We start from the raw sequence: 27,929 nt of genomic DNA on the forward strand, positions 1-27,929 counted from the left end.
AACAGGTGCAATAAGGGTGCAATTTTCTGAAATTAATTGGACCATACACAAAAAGAATTCACTAACTGGCTAAAATAAAATAATTAATAGAAAAGCTTGATTAAGATGCTGGAAAAATTAAAAGGAAATCAGAAAATAGTTTTGTGATATCTTTGAATAAAAAGCAACTTTTCAATTAAAAAGCATTCAATTACAAATGTATAAATGACTATAATTAAAATCTGTTAGGAAAACTGTATATGTGACTTGTAAATCATCCTATGGATATATTATTCACATCATTATTACTTTTTATGTTACTAGCACAAATAAATACTTTGAACTTTTAACTGTGATGAAGACTCTTGCTTATGAGCAAGCAAATAATCAAATACTGTCTTTGAGAATCAATTGTTTTGATTAAATGTACAAATAAATCCTTCAATTAAATGAAATCATCTAACCTTCAAACAAGAGCACTCAAATATTTGCCAAGAAAGGCATGAATGAATGCAACTGGGAAACTCAGTGGGATTTGAAAGGCAAAATGAAAAATTAATGGCACACCTACAGAAACTAATTTATACCTCTGCCCACTGTACAACAAGGGCACATCAAGTCATTAAAAACCACATGGGTAGAAGGCCTCTCTTCCAATAATGGGAAAAAGCTATAACCTCAATGGTAGAACCAGTTTACTGGTCTCTTGTACATTAACTAAGCTGGATACTGGAAAATTTTAGGCCATCGCAAATTATTTAAGAATTAAACATTAAAAAATAGGCCTGAACAAAAATTTACTAGAAAGCTACCTCACTAAAAGTCAAACTTTTTTTCTCCCTCCTCCCTTCCCCTCCCCCCTTTTATTTCAAAAGGAGGTTTTACAACGATAAAACTCTGGGATCCCTCCACCCCCTGCACAAACTAAATGCCACCAGAGCTACCATTTCAACACAAATCCCCTTTACCTCAAGTTTGTTCCTCCATCCTTTCCATCCGCCTCTGTCTCCACAGCACTTAACCTGGATGTGCTCTACACAGACAACGGAAGCAGCATTCTGCCCACTAACCTGTTTTCCTTAAGAGCACCAACCTGTGCGTCAGGAATCCCAATTTCAGTTTCGTATTGACTAGCAGAGAGAACGACTCGATTAGGAAACCGACCCGCATACCCACAGGGTAATCTGTTTTCTTCACAAGTATCCCAAAGAAATCCCTCTTAGTGAGATACACTCATAATATGGTAAATAATGAATCTGAGAGAAGTAACTACCTTCAAGAATGTATTTTCAAAAATAGTAATAATAAATCAGCTCTTTATTCACACATCTTGACATTGCAAATTTCTAAATAAAGCTCAACAGTCTTTGCAGTTTAAGTGATGAAATGGACACCCATAGCAGCAGAATTGCTGCTGTGTAGAAACATTTGCAAGACACTCAACATTTTACACAAGGCCTGTAAGGACGCAGCCTCAGCAATGAACTTTGCAGCCTGTAACAAAGGATAGATGCTACATAAACTTGCAATCTATTTCAAGTCAAAGCTAAACAACTGGTCTCATCTAATATTTTTTTACAATCATCATTCTTCCCATTGCATGCGGACTAGAAAATTTCACATTTTTCACATTCACCACCATTACTATTGTCTCAGGCAGCTAAATTGAAGTAGTGCTACACTCAGTTCAACGAAGAGGTCAATGTGCCTCAGTTGCCTGGAGACTGATGGTTGCTACAGCAGCACCAGATAAGCCAAGCTAAATAAGCTTCAGCTCGAAGGCAGAAAACATTTATTGCTAGCCCGAAACGTTGATGCAGTTGTCTCAGCATGCAGCGCTGCGCAAGATCCTGCAACTGCCTCTCAGGCTACCTGGGTATTGCCTTTGCGTACACTCATGCAATCTAACTGAAGCAAGGGGAAAATAAAAAGTAAGGATTTTAATTGGGCTAAATACTAGATTACTTGCAACTATGATCCCTTTGTTCTTCTAGTTGGGTCACATGTTAGAAGGAATTTTCCCTCTGGCTGTAAATTCTTCCTCCTTGCTACTCTCCTCCACCCCCACCCCAAAAATCCCCAGTCAGATCGAATGAAAGGAAAATTGGATTTTTACCCATTTTGCCTAGAAGTAACAAAGAATTAAAACAGCTTTTAAGTGACAGACAAAATTGAGATGACAAAATCTTTACCAGCATCCTTCTTTTTTACGTTTTTTGTTTCTCTGTGTCTCTTAAATTTAAGTGGCTGTGACACAAACATGGTTTAGTGGTTTGGGAAGGAAAATCACTGTTTTGCATTGAAAACTTACACCACAATACCAAACCCCTTTCTGTCTGAAGCACACTGAGGGATGCGTTTATAACACTTCCTAAATCTACCAGCATTGGCAGCTTCCTCTGGCAGAGCTCCAAGGATGAGCAGCGTACTTTTTTAAGAATGATTTCTTTTTGTTGAATGTGCTGCTGCTGCTTTTCCCTTTTTCCTTAAGTTTAGGGATAAAGAGAACAGAATAATCTCCACATCCAAACACTCCGTGATACATGTTGATATTTTACCTTTGACCCCACAGCTAGGAGACTCTTCTGAGAGATCTTATCACCAAGAGGTGTTTTGATAGTCACATAAAATATGTTAAGTGGTTTCCATGTATCCACCACGTCTATTTATTAGAGAATTACAGTATCACTGTAAGGATACGATTTCCTTTTTCTGGAAGCATGCTGCTTAAAACCACGCAGTATCATAATTGCGAGATGATTTATTATTCTATTTTTAATTACCACTCAAATTTAAAGCAAATCATCTTAAGAAAGAATTTAAAAAAACAGAAACCAGAACAAAGTGCTTATCTGCAAGAAAGATCATATATTTGATTTACTATCAAAGAAAGGAAAACCCTGGTATGACCTGATGTCATGATCACCAGAGGTAATATATTTTGGAAAAATTTGAGAAAAAATAACGTATTACCATAAGCACTATCAATGCTTATATAAATGACTGATTCCTAGGGGTTAAGAGGTTTCATTATAAGGCATAATAACTGTTATACAATATAAAGGACCCAGCCAAGTCACTAGGCTTGGCTGTACAGATTTCTGCTCTTTAACTGCACTCTGGACATCATAACATCTATTCAAGCATTCAACAGCTGTTATTTCTGTATTAGGAAACAGACTTCAGAAATTGACCTGAAGAAATATAAAAACAACATAAGGGTCTTCCCAAGTTATGGAAATTATCCTTGATTGCACAGCTAAATTTACCACAATTAGGATAAATTCTTTTGCACAGCAAGGAAGGGTTATTCTATTTAAATAAGTCTGTTGAGATGATTTTAACACCTCTAGTTTTAAGTCTTAAGATGTTCTGACCCAAAGCCGTCCACATGTGCATTATACTAAATCCTTAACTTCAGCCATCACGTGTGGTTGTGATGTGTACCTTTGGGACTGAAGCAGGATGCCCACTTAAGCAACCAACCATCTAGTGCAGGTTACTTGAAGTCCGAGATTATCACGTCTGTCATGTCACAGCATCCTACAACTGAGGACAGTTTGTCCTTTTTCATGTTTTTTTTTTTTTTTTTTTTTTCCTACCCCCTGAAGAAAAGCTCATTAAAGCACTGACAGCTAACAAGACCTACCATTTTCTAGAGCACCCACAGAAAGGATGGCCCAGAAACTTCATTTAAACAGACTTACATTTTTACCTGCCCAGCTCTAGCACACATCAGTTATCCCGAAACTTTCTTCCCTTCCTCACATTTACTTCAAGCTGAACATTAAAAAAATAAGCAGGGAAGAATAGGAAAGAGGGTATGTTTCTCTGAAGAAGACTGGGATACAGAAATGGGTGGAGGAGCATCTTCATTGGCCATACTGAATTTGAGAATATAATATCCATAATTTGTTGTTACAATTGGAAACTCAGTAGCACTATCAATCAGGTGCATTATGCTTTCCTACAAAAATGCCAAATCTGCCTTCTGAAGACTTGCCCACTAAAAGTGCTTTTTCAGTAAGGACTACTTGTTGAAGCTGTATTTTTGTAATCATCATTTCAGCTACAGAGAACGTTCCACCCCTATTTTGGAAGGCATCGTTAGCATTGCTCTCGAAGTCACTCCTAACCTCTGCTGGCTGGCACAAGAATTAAGAACAGCATTGCTTTTTGCCAGTTATTGTGTTGTGTTTTTTTTTTCTTTTGAAAGAAAAAAAAGAAAAAGGAGGAGAAGGTTGCCTTGAGAATATGCCAAATGATGAGCTGTGACAGAAGAAAAAACAGTAAAATAGGAAAATACAAAAACAGTGTAAACTAATGGTGTAGAGAAAGAGCAGGGGGCTACACAGATCCAAAACTAGGGACTAGAGTAATTCAGAAAGTGAGAAAATAAAAACCACAGGACAGCAACATCTGAAACATCAGTTGCCATACATTCAGCATCTGAAAAGATCTTAGGATTCCTGAGCTTTCACATTCCTCTATTGTTAACAAATAACTCCAAACCTATTGAAAAAATTAAGCCTTATCTCTCTCTAAAGGCTGGATCACACAAAGGAGGATAACCACCACTATATGAATGCTAAAGAAAACCCTGCTGTTTTCCTACTGCTCCTAAGGGGAGCAAAGCCAAACAGACTTCAGGGATAATGGAAGTGATTAAAGCAAACTTATTTCACTTAGAATTGCAACTGAGTAGCAGCACCTACCTTCCCAATTATCACATCTCCACCACCGAGGCAGTAGTTTATTACACTGTGTTGAAGTGGACCTCTCACACCACCACAATTAAATCCTGGACTAAAGTCACGAACAGCAGCTATTCAGTCTCCCTGTCCCTGTGCAAGTCACAAGGACTGCTGTTACAGATGCTGCTTCTTCCCTCTATTAGCTGCTTCTGTGGTCAAGGAAACACGCTGCACAAACTAAGAGATGGATACTTAGGGAGAAAACAACATAGAAACCATGGAGGAAGAAAAAGCTTGAGAAAAGAAAGAATCTACTAGCAACATTTTTCTCTCTGTCCTAAGAAACACAAAGCAACCCTTTGGATTGTAGCTGTAAGACAGGTTAGTGTCAGGGATGTGCAATACTGCTTCAAACTGCCCCGTGGTTCTGTTTCTTACAACCACTAGAACCTTAGATACCGCCACATGGGAGGCAAAATAAATCCAAAGTTGCAACTTGAGCACAGTTTCCAAAATGAAATTCTGAAAATAATTTCTGCATAAACCGTGATTACTATAACCTATGAGTCATTACTGACTCATACAATACCAGCACCAAAGAGCAGATTAGCTACAAATCTAGAAAATAAAAGGTTCTATTGTAAAGAAACCACTACATGTATATTCTACTTGCACTAAAAATATTATTAATGATTTTTTATTAAAAGAATGAAGTCTGAGAAATTAACCAATGACTAGAGAAAACCCAGCCAAAAACCTTTACTTCTATTTCTGCAGTCTGATGCTGTATTCTGCATGCACAGAGAGCCCAGAAACAAACGGGCATGGAGCACTACTTGGGTAGTTTCACTCATTTAGGGAACCAAAAGGAATAGACAGCTCGACCAATCTCAATCTTAACCAAAGCAGCAACCATCTCCTTCACTACAAAACAGGTAATTTACTAAAACTAATTTAAAATAAAAAAACTATTCTATTATTCTAATGACCAGCATTTCCTGACAAGCAGAAAACAAACACTGATGGACAATACCAAAAGATGCTGAGGCACCTAGGTCACTACTTTCGTTATAAACACGTATTAGTCACTAAGAATAGCTTATCAGAAAGTGCAATATAGCAGGCTGTTGCAGAACAGCGTAACCACCAGCTTTGATACAATCAAGTATGAAACACAAGGAAATCTTCAAATAAAAGCTGAGAACAGAACCTTGTGTTGGTCCAAACTGTGAGTTGGCTTAACAAGGAAAAATTCAGACAATATTCAAACCAAAAATGCAAGAAAGCGATTTTTCTTAACAAAGCACACATTAATTTTCATGAAAAAGTTAAAGACATACTTCTCAGAGAAGATGTCTTTTGCTTATGCTCTTGCAATTGTTAAATGTATTGTCATGCTAATAAAGTCCTACTTAATTGCACTGTGTAATCTATCAGTCATATATGTATATATATACACGTATATATATATATGCGCATTTCCAGCTAGTGGACCACTGATTCCCAGCTGGTGAGAAACACCAGCAGTTAAATTCAGTTATGGCACAGCATGGAACACAAGCTAATCATCTCTTCTGAATTTATTACATTGGAATAAAAATCATGGGTGGGATGAAGACAGAAAGTGAGATAGATACCTAAGAAAAGGCGATTACAATGAGGCCAGTCTTAAAAACAAACAAAAAGCACTGAGGGAGCCATCCCATCCTACCAGTCAAGAGAATCAAAGAATTAAAAACCAGAATTCCAGGATTCAAAAAAAAAAAAAAAAAAAAAAAAAAAGCTTTAAAATTAGTGTTGTTTAGTTGCTGGAGGAAAAAGCAGTACTGGGGGGTGTACTACTTTTTTGGGTTTTCATCACTTCAGTTTTATATGGACACAGCAGTTATTCAACAATACAGGCAGGGTAGTATTGCTTTCAAGTTTTCCTAATGCTACAAGTAAAATTTTCTGTATTAGATGTCTACCACAGCCTCCTTGTCAAAACAGTTCAGCCAATTTTGAGACTCAATCTATGGAAGTAGATTTTTCCCTAAGACGTTCTCTTTGGAATTTCCTAACACCCCAAAATTAAAAAAAAAAAAAAAAAGGATACAAAATACATCAAGATTTGTCAATTTATGATCTCTCCAAAATCATAATTTATAGTTGCCTAATAGAAAAAGAAAACTTAAATTAAGTCTTAGAGGAGTGTGATTTAACAGCATATATTTGAGGCTATTCCCATTTTTAGTATTATTCCAACTGCACATCAGTCATGCTGACCGAACAGCTCAGCAATCAAATTTTGAGCATAGTTACTTTCTTAAATAATAGTTCAAATAAACCCAACCTTTTAAACCATTACCTTTTACCTTCTATAGGGGCACAAGCTTACCTTAACTAGTAATCATTGTAGGTACGCCTAGCATCTTGGCTGATTTTCTTTTAATTAGAGCACTACACAAAAAACACATTAGCACACCATTATTTGAAGACTTTCATAGTCAAGAGGTGGGTAAACACTGATAATACACCCACAAGAACCCAGTCAGCTGATGCAGCATTCTTATGAAACCTCGCAGAACTAAGTAGGTAAACCCTCACCCTTGAAGCATATTCATTCATGTCCACAGCTGCATGGTGAAACGGTTCTCTTGACTTAGGAACAACTGCATGGTAAAATAGGTTCTCTTGACTGAGTCTGTTCAAATACCAGTAAGGACCTCATGAACTAAAATTCCCAGAGTCCAGGAAAAACAAAGTTACAGGTGGTCATCATGATTTAGCATGAAAAAAAGACACTTTCACAGCGCAGACAACTGCCTTTTTTTTTTTTTTTTTTTTTTTTTTTAAATCATCACACAATCATTATCACAGAATTGCTTGTGTTGGAAGGGACCTTAAGGATCACCCAGTTCCAACCCCCTGCCATGGGCAGGGACACCTCCCACCAGCCCAGGTTGCCCAAAGCCCCATCCAGCCTGGCCTTGAACACCTCCAGGGATGGGGCAGCCACAGCTTCTCTGGGCAGCCTGGGCCAGGGCCTCACCACCTTCATCATAAAAAATTTCTTCCTAATATCTCATCTAATCTCTTCAAGCCATTCCCCCTTGTCCTATCACCACACCCCCGACCAAGAGTCCCTCCCCAGCTTTCCTGTAGGCCCCCTTTAGGTACTGGCAGGCCACTGTAAGGTCTCCTTGGGGCCTTCTCTTCTCCAGGCTGAACAACCCCAGCTCCCTCAGCCTCTCTTTATGCCAGAGGTATTCTAGATTTAGGTTTGCGAGTCCTAAAAGTTGGGAAACAGCATATGGGTTCTGTCCCATTGCTTTTTTAATCCATTTATCCTCCAGAGTTTAACAAATAGAAAGCAACTGTGTACAGCTCTTGCTTATTTACCTATTCCATGTTAATTCTGATTTTACATTCCTTTGGCTTATTCAATCACAGAGACTCCTTTTCAGGCCAGGAGTCCTACACCATTTACTCATTCCTTATAAAGTTGCTGGTCCTTGCCATTGTTTGCTCTCATACTTCTTTCAAGTCTACTGTATCTGTTTTGAATAGAAACTGTTTTCCCTCTAACACCAAGTTAATTTGCCCTCTTACCATATTGTCAACACAGGCTGGTGAGGTCGTTCAGCAGTTTTGTTTGAGTTGACCTCATGATAGCTCAATGCTACATTAGCTCTTCCCAAAAGCACCGCGTGTTTTGTTTTGTTTTAATTTATTTCCTTAAAATGGTTTCTATCAATTTCTGTGGAGATGTCACCCAGTTTTGGGTAAAACTAGACAGCTGTTTCCAACGTTATGATACAGAAATCAGACACAGACACATTAGGATAACACAAGGCTTATTTGTTTTGGAAATGAATCCGGAAGAATTACTTTAAAAGTACATACTACCTGCTATATGTAACAGCATCATTTGATATTGAAATGCATTCTACACTTGTCTACATACAGTACTTCTGCTATACAGCTATTACACACACAGGTTTCAGGTTTATATACACTATTTTAAGTCTATAGAAACTGTAGTTTCTCTAAATTAAAAATTGATGACTTGTATGCACGCACCGAAAGATACATTTGATATATTAGTTGTAAAACAGTTTCCCAACAGAAAACAAAAAATACAAGTAACACAAAGTACAAGAACGATTATGCCCAGTACAGTATTCCTTCATATTCACTCTAATCATGTTGGCTCTCTACAGCTATAGCTTCATACTCCATGGCTTTCCCGAATGTAATCTTGTCCAATTTAAATTCACACAAAATACTACCATCAAGATAATTGTTCTGTTTCATTACTTTGACCATGTCATACTTCCTCCTCCTCCCTTACCCCTTCAGCAAACACAACCTACGTACCTTTATTTGTATGACCTTGAATACAGAACTATGGTATGTCTGTCAACTTCCATTTGCTATCAAGATGCCAACCTCGGCCTCCTCTTTGCCAAGGCTAGCTTTAGTTGTCCATTTTTCAAATCTCCCACATAAATCCATTCATCCTTTAATTGATATCACCATATTTTATTTACATGAAACATTCAAAAACTTTACCTGATTTCCTCTTTTAAATCCCTTCTCAAAACACTGTTCTGATAACAGACATTGTCTGGAGCACTGACGAACTGTAACCAGCATTTAGGGTTACATGATATAATCATTATTATTACATACTTCCACTGTCTTTTTTTTTTTTTTTTTTTTTAAATCTATGTATTCTACAGATACAGAAATATGTAATATTGTGGGGAAACTCTAGCCACTATGACATTTTCACAACAAATACGTTTATTAACCTGTTTCCCAAATAAATGATGTCTTCTCGTAACACTGAAAATAAGCGGGTCAATAACATTGTTTGCTAACTTAAACTCTTGTGATAGTTTACCTGAGTTGCAGCAACAACAGTAGTTATAGAAGGCGCAGTTGAAGGTGACAGAGCTCCCACTTGCTGCAAGTGGCCTGAAGCCTGCTGAGGTAAATGAGAACTGGAAACGGGAGTGCTAGATCCTGAGCCAGATACTGCATTTGGAAATGATACTGCTACATCATTGCTGCTAAAAATACCTGAAAAAAATTACAAAAATGATTACATGCATCTCTCTCTTCCCCCTCCCCATTTTCTAGTAACCATGTAAATATGCAGTAGAAAATTAATCAAAGCAAACAAGATTATTTTAGACATAATGCAGAAAGTTCCTGTGTAGAATTTCTAACCGCGCTGATTGAGAAAAGTGCTCTTGTCATTTGACATTCTACAACTCAGGGAACACAGACTGACTCAGGTCTAAGTTCTACTAAAACGTGATAGATCAAGTATTTATGTGCATTACAAACTATGCTCAAATATTAAGAGTAGCAGTATTTTGGGTTAAAATACCTGCCTTCAACTGAATCTGCTATCCAAGCATACTGTTTCAGAGAATTATTGTAAAAGCTAAAGTAGATAAAGAATGAAGTATTGGGCTGTATAACAGAACATACAAGATACAACTGGAAAAATACTTTTTGACTTTAAGGTAACATGTTTCTGAACAACATACATTTGTTTAAAATTGTAATTTTGGCAACTACGGATTTCTTGTACATTTTGAGGAAAAAGTGACAGCAAGTCTGAGGATAAGGTTCTCAGATTTGCTGGTAGAACTGGTGGCATTTCATTTATCCACAAACTAAAGCTGTTTGTGATCAAAGAATGCTTGACTAATATTTCTGCTAGAGCAGCCAACAAGTAAGTGACTGAACACATTAACATTAGTCAGACTCGCGTGTTAGCGATTTAAACGGGAAGAGTTCACACCCCTCTGTGAAGCCATTACTTCTGTTCATCTACATGCAGGGTAACGTTCATTACATAGGATGGGGAAAAAGCCCTACTGACCAGAAGCCCAGGACGAGAAGTAGTACCTGTCTATGAAACTGTTAGGCTCCACGTGCATTAGAAAAGTGAGCTGTCAGCTGGCCAAGGAATATCAAGCATGGTAGCACTGAACTGCAGTTAGAGGAAGAGTGCCACAGGGAGCAAACAGAAGTAGAATGAACATGGTTAGATCAAAAAAAGCAACAGAACTGAAATGCCAGTTAGAAGGCAAAGGGTGGAGCTAGTTTGTCACTTGTACAAATAATGATCTGAAGAAGGCAGCAACAGGAAGATATGCAATATTGAAATACCACGTGCCACCCAGCATTCCTTCTGAGCCCAGGCAAGGGAAATCAGCCCAAACCACCCAGAATACGCAAACAGTGATGCATCTTCAATTCCCTGCCTGTGTTAACAGTCAAGAAAAACTGAAGAGAAAGCCAGCCAGACCCAACAGAGAAGGAAGAGATGAAAAAAAGCCAAAGACTCATTCTGACAACACTTTTTCCCCTGCCTATGCTACGTTAGGCACTTGCAATCTCCTCCCCAGTCTCTTCATCATAGCACAATTCCATACTTGCTTTGCTTCTACTGAGCTTCTGTTCTTCTCTCCTTCCATTTAGCACACCTTCTATGGTCATCTCATCCCCTCCCCTTTATTTCATCAGCATCCCAAAAATCTATAATTATGGCATTGCAAGCAGTTAGGATCCTTAAACCGTTCACATTATTGGGACCTGTCTCCAATTCCATCTGCCTTATCTAACTCAGAGTAAATTTTGTGGATTCTGCTCTAGATTTTTCCTACACGCTACCGAAATGCACATGGTTAACAAACAGCCTTGCTATTGAGTCTATTCTTAAATGCAATATTAGAAACCACAGAAGCTAAAGGATGATATAGGTCCTCAAAAAAAAGTATGTTTTAAATCAGATTTGAAATTAATAAAAAGGAGATTTTTGTGTCCCTGTCCCCTCCCACCCCCTAGCATTTTAGTTGTGTACTTAAAACAATAAAAGCCACAACATTTCTTGAGAATGATGAGACTCAGAACTATCTGGCTCTGAGTTTTAATGGTAAAAAATAAAGAAATATCATAACACTTCTAAAAAGTCACAAGAGCTAGTCACCACAAACACTACTGCTCTCATAAAATGTCAACAATCAAGAGTGGGAAAAAAATTTTTGTTAAAGTCAAAAATTTTTGTGAAAGTTAAAAAAAAGATTGTCAGGAAGATAAAACAACTCCACAATTTAAAACATTATATTTTAAAATTTTCCTTCGTTTTCAGATCCTTACATATTTAATGACTGCAGAACTTCTGCTGCTTCTATTTCAATTGTAAGGTTTATTCTTCCTCTTTACAATAAAATTGTGGAAAACAAGCAGTAAGTTATAAAAATCACAGGTATAAAACTACTTCAGAAGACAGACAAGTAATAAACTAATTTGCTGGTGGAATGAGGTAGGCTTTTTTTTTTCCTTTATTACTGTTGTAGTTTTTTGTTTGTTTTGGTCTGTTTGTTTTTAAACACTGTTTGTTGCTGTTGCAAAATACAAGAAAACATGACCTATCCAAATACTCTGCTTGGGCTACATACTTCCATGTAGCCTGTAACCATGTAACTTTACTTAACACATCAAGCCCGTGCACTTTCTGGAATTAATCATACAACCAAGACTTCATGCAAGCACTCAAGAGCTCTATGTGTAACATACAAATAAATCCTTGATTTTCACATCATTTCAAAAATACCTGTATAAAAATTACATGCTCATCATATCGGAAAGTCAGGAAAGTACGTATTTAAAATGTCTAAAGTATATCAAATTGTCCTTTTGTTTTCTGAGAGGAGATAAATCGTTCTCAGAATCAGCAAGAAGTAAGAACTGAACACAGCACTACATACCAAAGTTGTGCCACACAAACCAATCTCCTTCAAGTCCTTCCCATATGACTGAAAAGCTAAACAACAAGAACTTGTGCTAAATAGTACTGCAGGTGGACACAAGGCTGCCAGGGTGAAGTCTGACTGCACCTAACACCGCTAAGACATGCAAAACGTCATTTCAGGTCTTGAGAGTTAAGAGGCACGTATAGCCTGCACTGCTGGAGTCAAATGCTTACCAGAAGGGCAACTGGAGAGAGAAAAAAAAAAAAAAAAAAAAAAAAAGCTTATCTGGACAAGAAATAACTGCCTGCTTAGCAAAGAAGTGCGTTAGTATAGAGCAGGGAACACACCGATTATACAGACTCAAGAACAGCGATAACTAGCTGTGCAGCGACATACACAGCAACACAGAAGTGGCACACAGAGCAGCTGAAATGGTTTCATTAAAAGTCTCCCAAACTAAGTAGTCCCACGAGCTGAAGAATTAACAAAAGAGCTGAACTTCTCGCTTTCGACACTGGTGCACCTCATGGCTGACATCAATACACTAAGCTACACCATGATCCCTGCAGTTCCAGTTAGGCTATGAGGGAACTTCAGCGATCATCCAACTCAGCTATTCTATTCATCTGGAGTATCTGCCACAGGTTGCTGCCCCTCATATTTTGCCAAAGCTTAAGAAATAACGATCTAGTCAATGAGTTTTTTTTTTTAAATGTAAACTTGCACAGGACCACAGAACCTAAGATTTGCCTTCCCACTTGGGGGGAAGAAGAGGGAGGGGAAAAAAAAAAAAAAAAAAAAAAATCAGTCTTGAAGTGAAGCCCACATAAATCAAAGTTTTAAGAACAAGGAGCTTCTTGAGAAAAAAATTAACTATATACACATTCCCAGCACCTCCACTTCCTGTGACGATTGCCAGGAAATCCACCCTAAAACCACAACAATTTTCTACACAGAGCAAAATGAAAAAGTGCCTTTTAATGCAGTCGGCTGTTGGTAAGCAACCAGCTGGTTTAGTGTTGTTTTGGTTGTTTTGTTTTGTTTTTAAACAAGAACATGTTCTACTCTAATGGAATGTTATCTGAAGAAAACTATGCCACAATTCATTATTTTGCCATATAGACAAAATATAAGCTAAAGTGAATCTAATGCTAAGCACAAACAAACAAATAAATACCAGGTTATTGCGCCCAGTAGCAGCTGCACAAGGAAAAGCACAAGCAGGGGGTATGTACAAGGTAAGACCTCCCTCAAATACACCCCCAGCCTCCAGAAATCTATGACTTACAGGTTTTGAGCTTCAGGCATGGCCTTTGTACTTAATAGCCTTGGATCTGCTTCCAACTTTGCCCCTGTGGATTTCCTGCAAGCCTTTCTGAACCGATGTAGATTTCCACAGCACGCCCTAGGACAAAGCTGTGGGGCTTTTTTTGTGGGGCTGCGCTTGGGCGGAGGCCCGGCGCATGACAGGACACGGCGCTATCAGTTCCTGTGACAGCGGCAGCCATTTTGGCAGGACGATTCTTAGATGAGAAAGAGGTCGATATTGATGGCCGAGTTGCAAGATCCTAAGGTAATTTGGGAGGAAGGGGGATCCCAGCACAGAAAGGGGTTTGTGAAGAACGGGGATAACCTGTGTGTCACAACAGAAAGCCTGGAGAAGCACGCCGGTTGGTATACTAGTTACAATCATCTTTGCAGAGAAAGTTTGGAAACCTTCCAGAAATTCCAAGGTCATTTCTCCTTTTTCTTCTAAGAACAGGTTAGAGGAAAATATGTCGCTCTAAACTGTGCTTCCAGCAGGTACCATATACACCTCTGGGACACGTCCAACAAACATCAGTGCCAAGTCACGAAGCACATCATTCCTGCCTTGTCCCACCGCAGCACTCAAAACCATTAGCTGAAAGGATTCTCCTAAGTTTTCAGTCCCTGTAACTTTGCCTTCTCACTTCCAGCTTGTTTCTTACCATGCAGACTGCTCCCTCATACTTGTACTAGAGGCGTACAGTCCTCTCAGCACCGTGACTGCTCATATGGACTGGGATACCAAGGTTTATCCCATCATGCTGATCCTATGGCAGATTTTCATTGCACCCTTACAATGCTTCCAAAAATATAATTCATAGCCGAGCTGAAAGTAACTTAGGAACAATGTCTTGGTCCAAAGTTGGCACCACTGATACCTATACTGCTGTTTATAAGCTTGCTCCAAGTGCTATCTAGGTCTATTCAATATATTATATTACAGCATCACATACTAAAAGGAAGTACAAAAGGCTGAGATGATAATGTGACTACTGATTTAAGGGAACTGTTGGTTTTGCTTTTATTCTTCTACAGAAACATCTGTAATAGGGAAATAGGACCCACTGTTGTCCTCAACAGCATAACTACATGCTTAATTTTACAGGAGAAAAGCCTGCATATCTTAATTTTCTTTCCCTATTGACTTCTGTGCTATCATAACTATGCTAAAAATCACCCTGATGAAAGCATCAGTAGAGATCACTGTGAAGAAAAGTTTCCTAATTCGTTACTTGCTTTATAACTGTGAGCCTTCAGAAGTTCTGACTTCACAGACTGTATCTTTGAGATGCTTTGTAACAGCCTGCGTAAGGTTTACATCTATAAATAATGTAGCTTTATAAAATGAGGCACGTTAAGAATTACATGCTTATTCTAGAATGGTTAAATAAGTTCTGAAGATCTCTTGTAGAAGAAGATCAGTAAGATCCAGAACTACGTGGTCAGATCTGAGATACGCACAATATGTTCAAAAGTACAGGAAAAACCCGAAGGTCCAATATGTAAAAGCAGGGAAAGATCTTTCCGAGAGGAAGTTAGATATGGAAGAGTAACTGATAAATAAAGACTATGGCTTCTATAAATTCACTTCTGTCTTGATGATCCAAGACATACACATTTAAGTAGCTGTAATATGACTTACACTAAAAATAAAACCATATTAGGCTCATTAAACAAGTATTCCCAAGTAGGAACATGACGTGTGATAAGCCAAAACATTAAGTTCTCACTGGAAATTTTAAAAACTTCAGATCTCAGAAAACCTACCATTACTTCAAATCAGTCTGACAGCATTCTATCTCAGTGCTGAAATGAGGAGTCATTGGAAGCACTATGTTCTGTTAGCAGTGAAGAGGAATGTAGTATTTTAAAGGAGTTTCTTCTATAAGTTTTCTCCTTTTGTATTCCAATGATCTGAAGTTAGTGTCTTTGCAGGTATGCTGCAGGATGCTTGACTGAGACAGAATTGGGAAAGCAGGGACATTAGAGAGGCTAACACGTGTAACAAGGGAATTAATTCTGTTGTGATTAGTTATTTCTGGTTGTGGCAAACAGCTGGCTTGCTTTAACTGCTGATAGACTACATAGGTGTCATTACCAATAAATAAAGCTTTAAAATGGTATTTTAGAAACTCGTGGGCAAGCAGTTACATTTAAGGTTGCAATATTTGACAACTGAACAATGAGAGCCCTTTAGTCAATACTCTGAAAAAATGCCAGGAATTAAAATAAGCGGAAAGGAACTATTTCAGTCGCCTTTGTAAATTGCCCTTCTCTACCTTTAAAAAAAAAAAAAAAAAAAGCATATATACCGGTTAGCTGAGCACTGCTATCCCCATGCTTCACCACAGGCAGATGTAATTTTTATCTATACTGTAAAGTCTGCCCAAATTTAGCTAGGTTCAAAAAACTTTAATATCCATGCTCAGTAGACACTTTCCCTAGTTTAAGTTATCATGCTAAAAAAAAAAAAAAATCATCGCATATATACCAAATTTTGCCCACATTGATGCTGAGACCAGTCGCGTAGAGCTGTAAAGTTGCTAGTGCAGAGACGCTATCTTCCAAAGATGACCACAGTACTGGAACTGACACAATGGCTGTCTGTGCTGTGCTACAGCTCTCAACATTGTGACTCAAAAATAGCGTAAGACAAACGGTGAAAGTAGACCCAAAAATAGACACAGGAGTAAGAAATAAAACTGAGAGCAGACAGAACAAGTAAGAACAGAAGTAGCCAGAGAAAGGCTACAACCAACCATCACAGTTTACAGCTAGCTCTTAACATGAAATTACAACCTTCAGGTCATTAGTCCCCATAGCTGCGGGTGGTTTTTTGTGGTGGTGGTTTTTTAAGTATGCCCTAAAATCCCCCAGCAGACATGTAAGCCTGCATCCCCTCCTCCTGCTTTCCAGTGATAAAAGATGGCGCAGAAGAGATGAGACTTCAAGGTCAAATACAGAAAGTGTGACTGGAAGGTCCAGAGTAAGACTAAGAAGCACAAAGCACAAAGTTGTCACACCATGAATAAAAGTGAATGTTTCAGATCTCTCAACTGCATTTTTTAAAACACAAAAAGTATGCAAAATAGAAGAAATTGACTGTAATATTTACCAAAATCAAGAACCAAAGAACCGAGTACTGTCGCTTACTGACAAAACTGCAGTGTACCACTTCTGTCTTCAAGTGTCCTGGCTCTCTTCTATTAAGGCAGATAATTTTATTGAAAGATGCCGCTTGCATGACTCCATTTTCTAGCCCTCCTTTTCAACCAACTCTTTCAAACGTGTTCAAGCCTTCAGGTGTCATTCTTCCTCCTTTGCACTTTGTCAGCACAAAAATCAACTCACTGGTTTCAACCCCCACCTTAATACTAACCAGAGCTATCAAGCAAAATTGTTTCAAACTCGTAGTTGTCTCCACTCAAGCCAGAACTCTTTTTTTTTTTTTTCTTTCCCTTTTTGGTACTTTCTTGCTGATAGGCAGCCAACAAACTCAGTGCAATGAAAAACGAGCTCTAGATACACTGTCTCCATTAAAACTCTTATAGACAACACAAACCCCTCAGACTCAGCTTATGAGTCAGATGATTATGTTGTTGGAGTAACCTAAATGCTAAATACCTAAATACCATCTCAAGTTTTAATATCTTCTTTCCGTCCTACACACACTGCACAATTTTTCCTTGATGTTTAAAAAAACTGCAAGACAGGGTTTGGGGAGGAGGGAAAGAAACCAACTTTAAAATTTTATTTAAAGAAACATGGGAAGGCAGCTAAAACACACAAACACACATGCATGTGTGCACACACACACCAAAAAAAAGGGCAGATTAGATGATAAACCTTGTCCAAACACTGTTCTGGAATGAACATATAGGTAACAATTATACTGGCCCACAAGAACAAGTTCCTACAAAGCTTAACAAGAAAGCACACAATATTAAGTAACCACGTCCATCTATGCCCTCCCAAGTTCTGTGCTGGAGTTACAAATACGCTATCAGTTCTGAAAAAATTGCAATGTGGAAAGTAGTAACGACAAATGGTGTCCCATCAATTTCTGTTCTGCGTTCCCTTGTGAATCTGTACCTCCATGACATCAAACAGCAAAAATGCTCTGCTTATAAAACAGCAGAAACTCACCAAGTCCAAATTCAGCCCACTTTGTCAGATACCCTTCAGCTGTTTTATTTTTGTTCAGAAAAATGGTGAGCTTGCTTTCCTTCATCTCAAAGCTGGTTCAGAGCACTGTACACCTGGGAGAGTGAGAGGGAAACCCTATATCAAAAGGAAAAAAGCTAAACCTGTTTTACTAAAGCAAAGCAAATCTAGAGAAATTTCAGTATTTCTCATCACATGTAGACTATGAAATATAAACTTTTTTTTTAATAAAAGAGACCCACCACTACAGACATCTGCCTAACACGTAATTTGTGGCTCCAATAGAGTGAAAAGCAGAAGTCCTATAAAATCTTAATGATCACTAGCTTCGAATGTGAAGAACTTCATCATGCAGAGATTAAACATTTGATTTCTTTTGCATATGCTGAACTCCATGTCAGTACAATTTACAATGCATATCGCACTGCCCCTCCAACATACAAGAAAAATAATTCTATTTGACTGACCCCAACTAAAAAATTCCAGTTTTTACTACTAGATTTCCTGATGCCAGTTAAACACAACATTGAGAAATAAGGTTGAACATCTTCAAAATTATCTTCATGAGTGTTTTAACTGTAAATACGCCCTCCAAAATCTTTCAGTAACTTGTGAATATAGCTACAATTGTTTCCTATAAATGAACAAAAGCCCTGAAAAAGTAAACCAAGCCCTAATTTAATAAGCTCTATTTCATTTCCACTCAGTATGAGTGAATACAGAACTAGGGGTACAAAGCTAGCACCGAATACTAGAGGGAAGCTGCAATCAGATACATTAAAGATTCAATATTGCTCCCTGTGAAACTGATAGCACCGTTAGCAATGGCACAAACGGGCAGCACTGGGCTGTCGGAACAAAGAAGGGACAACACATGGATACCTTCACATGCATTACTCGTAGTAATTTAAGTAGTCAGGAAAGTAAGTGGGAGAATTCCTGAGGTAGATACCACTGTAACACACCTATGAATGGAGCACAGAAGAAGAACTAGAAACACTATTCACAAAATTAAAGAAAAGAATCTCAGAACTAGAATAAAACTGTTATCATTTTACTGCACACACACAAAAAGATCATCAAAGGAGAACTGAGGAACTATTGACCTATCAGGCTCCTGCAGACAATCTACAAAGTTTTCACTCAAGTACCGAACAATTGACTCGCTGCAGACCCGTATTTCACCCAATCAATAGAATATGCAGACCTTCAATCAGGATTTTCCACAAAAGGCTACCCTTTGTGATAAATGAACCTCTGAAAAAGATTCTAATATAACTTACCATTATGTATGGTATTCATCAACTTCGAGAGAGCTTTTGAGTTAGGAGAAAAAGGGCTTCATGTTAAGATCATGTTTAACAGACGCACAAAAGAATATATGTATAGACAGGAATTTCAGTGAACAATAATATACCTGAATACATCTTTCTTGTATTAGAGCTCTGATCATTTACAGGAGCTCAAATTGTAAAATGGATTTATTTCTATCTGCTGTAATTTTTTACTTATATTTCTTTTGTCAGTGTTTGTTAGCTTTTAAACGCCCGGTACAATGAGAACATGCCAGCACACGCCAATTAGCTGCATTGTGTGCTCCCGCTGCAAATAAAAAGTCACAGCCTTCCCCGGGACGATCAGTCTCCCCAACAAAAGAGCGATTTTAATTTCATTGTCCGCAACAAATTTAGAAACTTCAACTGAAGCTGCCTCACTAATTTTAATCATGAGGCATCCCTCCTGCTTCACCGCTAGATCCAAAGGTGAACACAGAGCAGATCGTCTCTCCCGGGCATTAGGGTGACCAGCTGAGAAGGGACTTGGACGCCCAGAAAGAACTTCCAGCATGAGATGCTCACATGAACCTCCTTTTCTTCAAGCATTTTTTTTTCTTTTTTTTTTTTTTTTTTTTGGCACCTTGAGAGCACAGATCTCTGCCCCAAGTGACCGTGAATACTCTCCTCCTCTGCTGGGCAGCTGGAAATCTCCGGGGCTCAGCCTCCACGGTAACACAGCGCTCTGATGCCCTGTCCTGTCCCGAGGTGACGGCACTCAGACTGATGGCACACCTCCTCCACTTGCATCACCCCTTTATTCGTACTTATGATGATGAACTCACAACTACATGTTATTTTCAATTTACCACTTCATTTTTGCACACTAACAACGAATGAAGCCCTCAGCATGTATGTCTGTTTTGACAAGATGATAGAATGAATGATTTTGAGTGCCAGCATATAGCGAACACCCCTGCAATACTTCCATGGGTGATTTTTTTTATTTTTTTTTTAAACAGCATCAGCCTCTGACATCTGATGTAATATAAGAGGTCTATTAATGTTCATATTCTAACAGGATGCCTGTCATTTATGCCTTTTTTTTTTTTCTTTAGTCTCCCAACTGGCAGCTACCTGTTTTTTTTTCCTCTTTAAACTGCCAGATTTTTCTGAACATCAGAAATAAAAAATAAAATTAAAAAAAAAAAAATTAAATAAAGACAACTTTAACTTTTGCCATTGATATAAGAAAATCACAAAATTAATTTAGAAACCATTTTTTAAAATCATTGCCTTTTACCTACTGCCTAGCTTTTAATAACTAGCCTAAAATACTTCCATGAGGAAAAAAAAAAATAGTACCAGAAGAAAACAGCAATACTGACTATAATTGCCACATCACTACAGACCAAGTCCATAATGTAAAAAAAAAAAAAAAAAAAAAAAAAAAAAAATTTGAAATTTTGTATTAAGAGAAAAAAGTCACAACATACAAAATCCTGAATGAGTATTGATGAAAACTCACAAATCTAATAAAAAAGAAATGAGTAATTTTAAACTCCTCAACAGTTTTTAGTGAATTAATAACATTGTACGAAAATTCGCTTAAAAAAAATCAAAAGTACTACTTTACATGGTTATATATATATAATGTCACTAAAATGTGGAGATAGTACGGCTTTACTGTGTTCATATAAATTAAACTATCGGGACTAATTCTGACCCAGGTGTAGAGGACAGGCTGCAACTGATGTCTGCCACCCTTAAGAGCTGAAGCATTTCACCCACACTTGCTCTGCCAGCCATTATTTGATTATAATATCAATTCGTTCCAGCTATGCTCAATTTTTCCACAGAAGGAACAGCGGCCATTTTGATCCACCATTGCTGTCGGTGCTGAGGAAAGCCCCTTTCAAATTTAAGGAGCCTTTAGTTTTATCATCATCTTCCTTCCCTTAAACGAGCACACTCTGGATTGCCTGAAGCTGTAATTTCTGATTTTGTTTCTTTAAAATTACACAACACAGGGACAGCCGCTAACCCGAACCATCACATGCATCGTGTTCCCAAACATCACTCAGATCTTTCAGAGAGTCTTCAAGCAGAATACACCAGATACACCCCAGTGAATAATTTACTACCACAGGACACGTACTTTAGAGACAAATTAGGAAGAGATACGGTTAAAGAGCTGACAAAACAATTCCGTAGCCCTTGTCGGAGATATGGGGTTAACACAAGCAGTTGTCTGGCAACTCAAGAGCAGAGCTAAAGACAAGTGAGAGGAACAAGCTGCAGTCTAACTCCTTCTGACTGCAACTATTACACATGGACAGAAAGTCATTTTAAGCATCCCCAGTCTACTAAATCCTTAGAAGAACAGTACCGATTCCTGGACACGTATTAGACATTAATGATCTGCTACCGTGTTTATCAGAATGAACTTTTCTCAGTAAGCATGTGCTACACAAATATGTCATGACAGTTTTGATCTTCACTTCAAAAGTTTTGTTTTTTAAATCCTTAAGATTGCTGATACAAAGAATGAAGATCCTGTACCTCCTTATACCACACAAACATGAAATTCACCTACCATGTTTCAGGTATTAACAGCATGAATGGTTTCAAAAAAATTTAGACCAATTCATGGAAGAGGTGGACTCACAGAACAAGTAACTGATATTCAACCTAGAGAGGAGATGTAAGGAATCCTAGAGCAAGCAAACATCCTGCTTAACCTGACTCCTTTGGAACAAACCATCCTAATGCTGACTGCATACAGTTACATGAAGGGCCAACACCAGGTCAGCCCTCCTTGTGCCTCCTAATCAAGATGACTAACGAAGCTCATCCTAGACTCTCCCCAAGCCTCAACACAGAACAGAAAAAGTACGGTTCCCACCCCCAAACCACACGTAAGTAGAAGGTAGAAGAAGAAAAAGGTGTTTTATTCTGGAAGGAAACAAGAGCTACTGTCCGGGTTCCTGGTACAAGTGCCTCTCCTGGCAGCTGCCTTTTCCTGACTTCTGATTGAGGAGCCATCCCAGCCACCCAGACTTCTCCTGCAGTGTACAGCCAAACCACTGAACTCCAGCAAGCTGAAATGTCAGGAAAGGTTAGGGATGGTGAACAGTGATCATGTATGTCAAAAAAAATACATGTTTTAATATTGTATTTCACACTGTTTTCCTTTATTTTCCATCTCTGCTTGCCTTATGAACCTTATTCCCAGTCATGGTTGAATCCTTCCTTTGAAAGCCTCGTCTAGTCTTTATGGTAGCTGCTACTGCTGGCTTTAAAACCTCACAATTATTATTCCTTAGAACCAATGCTGTTCACAGTGTCAGGAAGACTTTTTTGCTTCCAGTTTATTAATTTCAGTTTCAATATATATCAGAACTGACTGTGTATCACCACCTACATCTGAGTCACCACCCTTTTCCTGCTCATTACCTGTTTTTAAGAGAATTGCTTATGCATACATAAAGTAAATTCCAAGCTTGCCACTAATCCTGGAACAGAAAAAAGGTCTACTGATTTTCTACCCCAATAGGATGTTATTTGCTCTAATCAACCACTAAATTCTTCAGATTAGGAATCAGCCTGTAATAGTTATTGCACACTTTTTTTTTTTTTTTTTTTTCCTTAAATCTGCATTTGAGATTTTTACATGAAAGAAACTTCATTAATGGCTTATCGGTTGCTTTTTGGTTTAAAAAATTACTTGCAACTTCTAGTCATTCTTGTCAGGAAATCCTTCTCCTAAGTGTGTAAAACGAAAAACAAAAACAAAAAAAAAAAGGGAAATAAGCATTAAATAAGTCAAGAACAAGTGAAATGATAGGATTACTCATGCAAAATCCCCAGACCCATGCTACTGTTCTTCAGCTCTGTTCACTGCTTTCATGAATCTCTTCTCAAGCAAAGTTCCTAGAACTATGCAGTTCTAAAGACCAGAGAGGATACTCGTTTCTTGTTTGTTTGTTTTTTGGGGGGAACAGTATTTCAAGTTATTTAGTCTAATGAGAACCCCCAGCATTTTATTTTTTTAACCTCTGCATATAACTCTCGCTCAAAAACATGCAGCAAGCCAGATCCCATTCAAAATTCACATTTGTTTATGTTATCCCGATGGTCTTCTTGCAATCACCTTAAGTTATCTACCAGCTCTGACTTTGAAAAAGAACTTTACTCTTAAAGCTGAATAAAAATTAGAAGTGTAAGACCAATATGAAGTAGTGAGTTTACATCTAAAGTAGTTGTTAAATCCCAGCTCAGTTCAAAAATTCCATTTTAAAGTCCAGATCAGGATTAAAAATGAAGCAGCTTTTCTATCAGTAGAAAATAGTTTCACTTACTATTTCTTGAGTTACCACCACACAAGCTCTTATAAAAACTACTTTGCTATGTATTTTGACAGTACACTTCTTATGTACAGCATACCTGCATATAAAACTCCTACAGTATTTTTTAAATTATGCCTGATACTCCTGAAAGAGAGGGTTACTTGAATAATCTTCTGGAAATATGCTGTTGGCTTATCTGTGCCAACTTTCTGCATTTTATTTATGCTGGGGAAATTTATTGAAAATGGGCTTGCATCCAGTTGAATCAACTCAAAGATCCTGCAGGTTTTAAGCAACTAGGAGAGGTACCAGTTATGAAGCATCAGGAACTGACATACAGTTAAAAGGTAGTGGATATATTGTCAGTTAGTGTAGCTAAGCCAAATCATTACATCTCAACAGATGCTGGATTGTACAGTTTTCCATTTTAAAGTGTTCTGAAATACAAAAAGATATTGAATCTTCAATCCTGTCTGTAAAAACTATGCCAATAAAAATGTGGTTCCTCACATTTTAACTAGAGCTAGGTATTCAGTTTGTCAGCATCCACACTGCCTGGTTTCAAATATCCCAATATTGCACTACAGAGCAAGAATTTCTGCAGTACACGTGCCCTAAGGTGGTACCAAGCCACACACACCGTACCACACAGCAGCGCAGGCTATGAGGAACTTCGAAAGCCTGAGATCCTTACTCCTATCACCCCTACTTAACCTGTGTAAGAGACAAAAATAAATTATTTGAACAACAAGAAAGCATAAGAAAAGGAACAGTTGATAATCAGAAGCTCTGTTTAAAAACGACGTAGAGCTCCTGAGAGTTGCTGTGCATCAGAACTGGAATCCGTAATTTTAGGTCTTAATGGATTTGTCCCCATTCTTTCAGTTAAAACCTCAATTATTTTAAGGTATCTAACCTTCCTTATACCACTATATTACGTTAGTTTTTTTGCTTGTTTTGTGGTGTTGTTTGCCTTTGTATTTTCTTTTTAAAACTTCCCAGTCTCAGAAAGGATTACGATAATCTACCACAGGCTCTGGACATCAGAGCCTCTTCCACAGAAGTTACTCCTTCTGATCTTAATCCTGAAACAGCCTCCAGTCACAGTTTAACTTCTGATACTGCGGCTCTTCTCCTCACATCAAATGGATATAATATTTAACCGCTAAGTACAATTCCTCTCTGATTGAGAACAACAACAAAAAGAACAATTTTACCACAGCAACTGGCCAGTCCAGATGTACAAAAACGCTGCAAATACTATCAGCACACACACATCCCTCACTGGTTTTCAGCTAAGCTTGATTTTTGACAGACCTGAAAGCCTGTACGATCTGAAAAGTACAGTTTTCAAGGAGGGGTAGACAAGAAACAAACCCAAAGCAACTGAAACACTTTTACAGTCAAGCCCCTTCTCTCCCTCCTCCCGCCCACACACTTTATGCTCTCCTGTCACCTTCAGCAGACTTTATGGAGGTAAAAGACTGATGCCTATCTTGCATTTGACTTACAAGGAATGCTGTGCTCCGGTAAATTGGCTCCAGATGCTGGAAAATGTTCACACTCAAGGATGTACATTTTAATTTAAAAATATACATGCACGTACAAAATAAGGTAAAAAAATGAAGAGGTTTTCAAAAGTGTAATTTTTAAAGGAGATCCTGGGATCCAAGCAGTTACAAGTAAGGAAACAAGGCCTGTATCTCACTTCTTTTCCACACGACAAGAGAATTTCACTGAAGATTTACTTGATCTTCCACAAAAGACCTCCACACCTTCAAAACAAATACTACGTTCAACAACGGCATCTGATATGAGAGAAATCTTTGTTGTTTCAGAGCATCTCCATATTCCCCTCTCTTATTTTAAAATTTAATTTTTAGTTTTATAAAAAGAGACAAAAAATTTGGCATAATCCAAGCTCAAAATTAGAAATTTCAGTACATTTTTTCCCCTTTTTTTTATATAATAATTTTAAAAATTTCCCCTTTTCTTTTTTTAATATAATAATACTACGTACTTTTACTGGATGCATCTGTGAAGATAATCAACTTCGGGAAAACTGACCAGATAATTTTAATCACTATGCAGGCAACAGTAAGAGCAAAGCTGCCAGCTAGCTACACCATGTAGTGCAGTTTGCCCAGACTACCCACACCTCAAATACACAATTTTTATTAAGAATTTAAGCCTAAACCCTAACAAATACACAGCATATGGTAGACTTACAACAGGTCAAAAATAACCTAAAAGCACAGTTCACAAAAAACTAATAGACTTCTTTGAAAACCTCCCCCCACCAAACAGTACAGATTTGTAGGTGAGTGTGAAAAGCAGTAAGCACAGCGCCTTAACTAACCTTTAAGCCCAGTCCATTTTCTTCTCTGCTAGTACAGACATAGCCAAGAATGAACAAAGTATTCGTGCAGGTACTTGTTATGTTGCACATATATCATATTTAGATGCTAACTTTGCAAATAATTCTTTATGGACAAAAATCTAGACCTACAGAATTTATTTTAATAATTGTGAAATTCGTATTTGGGTAGAAGATTGGCAAAGCTTGAATAAAAACAACTTCAAACAATAATTTACAAATTATTGCATCTTTCTGCTCAGTTGTTTAAAAAAGATTACTACTTTCTGCAGAAATGAAGAACTACCAAAAACTTCTGCATTTTGTTTTTAAATGGAAGACATGAGGGAACTCAGGAAAATACCCACTTTCCCATGTACTTCTTTTTTAAATCCAAAATGTATTAGAAGTACATAGTAATTTAAACATACTGTTTGCTTTTGATTACCAGAACACCGTAAGTATATCAACAGCTTTAAATAATATACATAGGTATGATGGATTTTGAAATATAACTAGAAACTAATGTCCAATGTGACACTATAATTTGGGAATCTAGTTTCAAGTAAGTAATCTTCAAAATATACATTTTAACCTGACAGACACTCAGTTCTCATACAACAGTTAACTAGTCAGGTGAAATCACTTCTACTCATGCCAAGAATTTCTCTGCTGTAAGCAGACCTAAGCACCTGCAATCCACACTTTAGTTGTTCTAACTTACCTTCCCCTTCCTGGGAAACATAATCACTTCAGAAAGCCCTTGTACCTGTTTTCACTCAGAAAAAAAAAATCTAAAGTTCTTTGGGAGAAGAATAACGTGTACTTTTTTTGCTGGAAAGGCTGAATACTTCTTGCTCACAGTAGCCCATCTATAGGTCTGCATTTTTGCTCTTGTCATGGTGCAACTACCAATGGAAAATTCTTGATCAAAATATTAGTTCTTCCCGCGTAACAATTACAATCACACTGATCTGTAACCGTTTTGTAAATGCTCTCCAAGACTTTTCAGTCTATCAAAGAGCTTAAGACTCTCTGAAAAGGTCAAAACTTGAACATTTTATGTCTCTTCTCAATTGTTCTATATTTATATTTTAGGAGGAATTAAGTAGTACAATTAAATACAGTAATCTACAAATTATTGCATCTTTCTGCTCAGTTTGGTATTTTGTTGTTGTTGTTTTGTTTTGTTTTTTTCCAAAAAGTTTTAACTAAGTACTCTACCAGTTGTACTATCTGAAATAATTTATAGTAAGAGAACTTCACTATCACTTCTTGAAATGAGTACCACAGGGATGACAAGAGCAGTATGCCCAAAACATCTCAGGAAGAACTTTGGACAAGAATTCTGCTTTGTGTGTTTCCTATGCAGCCTGCTTAGTCCTACAGGTCATTAATATCTACTACCATCTCTTTGTCCCTTCCATCCTCCCCCATCTGCAATACAAACAGGCTTTTTAACACAGCAAAATTTCTTTTTCTGCTTTGGCTTCTGGGGCACCTAGCTGATTAATAGCAGCACAAACTGTTCCAGAATATTTTTATCTAAACTCTTTCCCCCAATAGATTTAGCTTGTAAGTCAAAGGCTACAAGGGAATTTAAACACAACATCACAAAGACTGAGCATGAGTTCTGAGGGACTCGAACTCCATGAGAATGACTCTAAATTACTGATCTGCTTAGAAGCTCAGCCCTCTCTTCTATCATCAGCACAGCAATGAGCTTAATGGTAAGATCATCTCCTTGCATAGCAGCCTAGCAAACAGCTGAGGAATCATCACAGCTGGAACCACATGAGAAAGACAACCAAAATACATTGGCTATTCTGAAGTGGTTAGTAAACTCCTATATAAAGCTGAAAATTAGACTGGGTGAAGCTTAAGATAAAACCAGAGGGGCCTGTGCCAAAAACATCTATTGCTTCTAAACCAGAGTTTGAAATATTGCTATATTGAAATACAATACTGGGTTTGGATACGTCCTTTATTGTAAAAACTGTCTTGTATGACCAACCAGGGCATTCTGAACACTGGTCTAGAGGAGAACA

The 27,929-nt window shown here is 37.7% G+C and overlaps 1 protein-coding gene across 4 annotated transcripts in view; it reads right to left on the reverse strand.

The window, feature by feature from the left end:
• MLLT10 (MLLT10 histone lysine methyltransferase DOT1L cofactor) overlaps positions 1–27,929 on the reverse strand; it is a 117,963-nt gene that overhangs the window by 25,317 nt on the left and 64,717 nt on the right. For all 4 annotated transcript variants that reach the window (XM_084282179.1, XM_084282182.1, XM_084282180.1 and 1 more), the window contains one exon: positions 9,562–9,740. In XM_084282179.1, coding sequence (XP_084138305.1) covers positions 9,562–9,740 — 179 coding nt within the window. The remainder of the gene's footprint in view (positions 1–9,561; positions 9,741–27,929) is intronic.

Source organism: Netta rufina (genome assembly GCF_964035555.1).
Source record: "Netta rufina genome assembly, chromosome: 2".
NCBI classification, from domain to species: domain Eukaryota; kingdom Metazoa; phylum Chordata; class Aves; order Anseriformes; family Anatidae; genus Netta; species Netta rufina.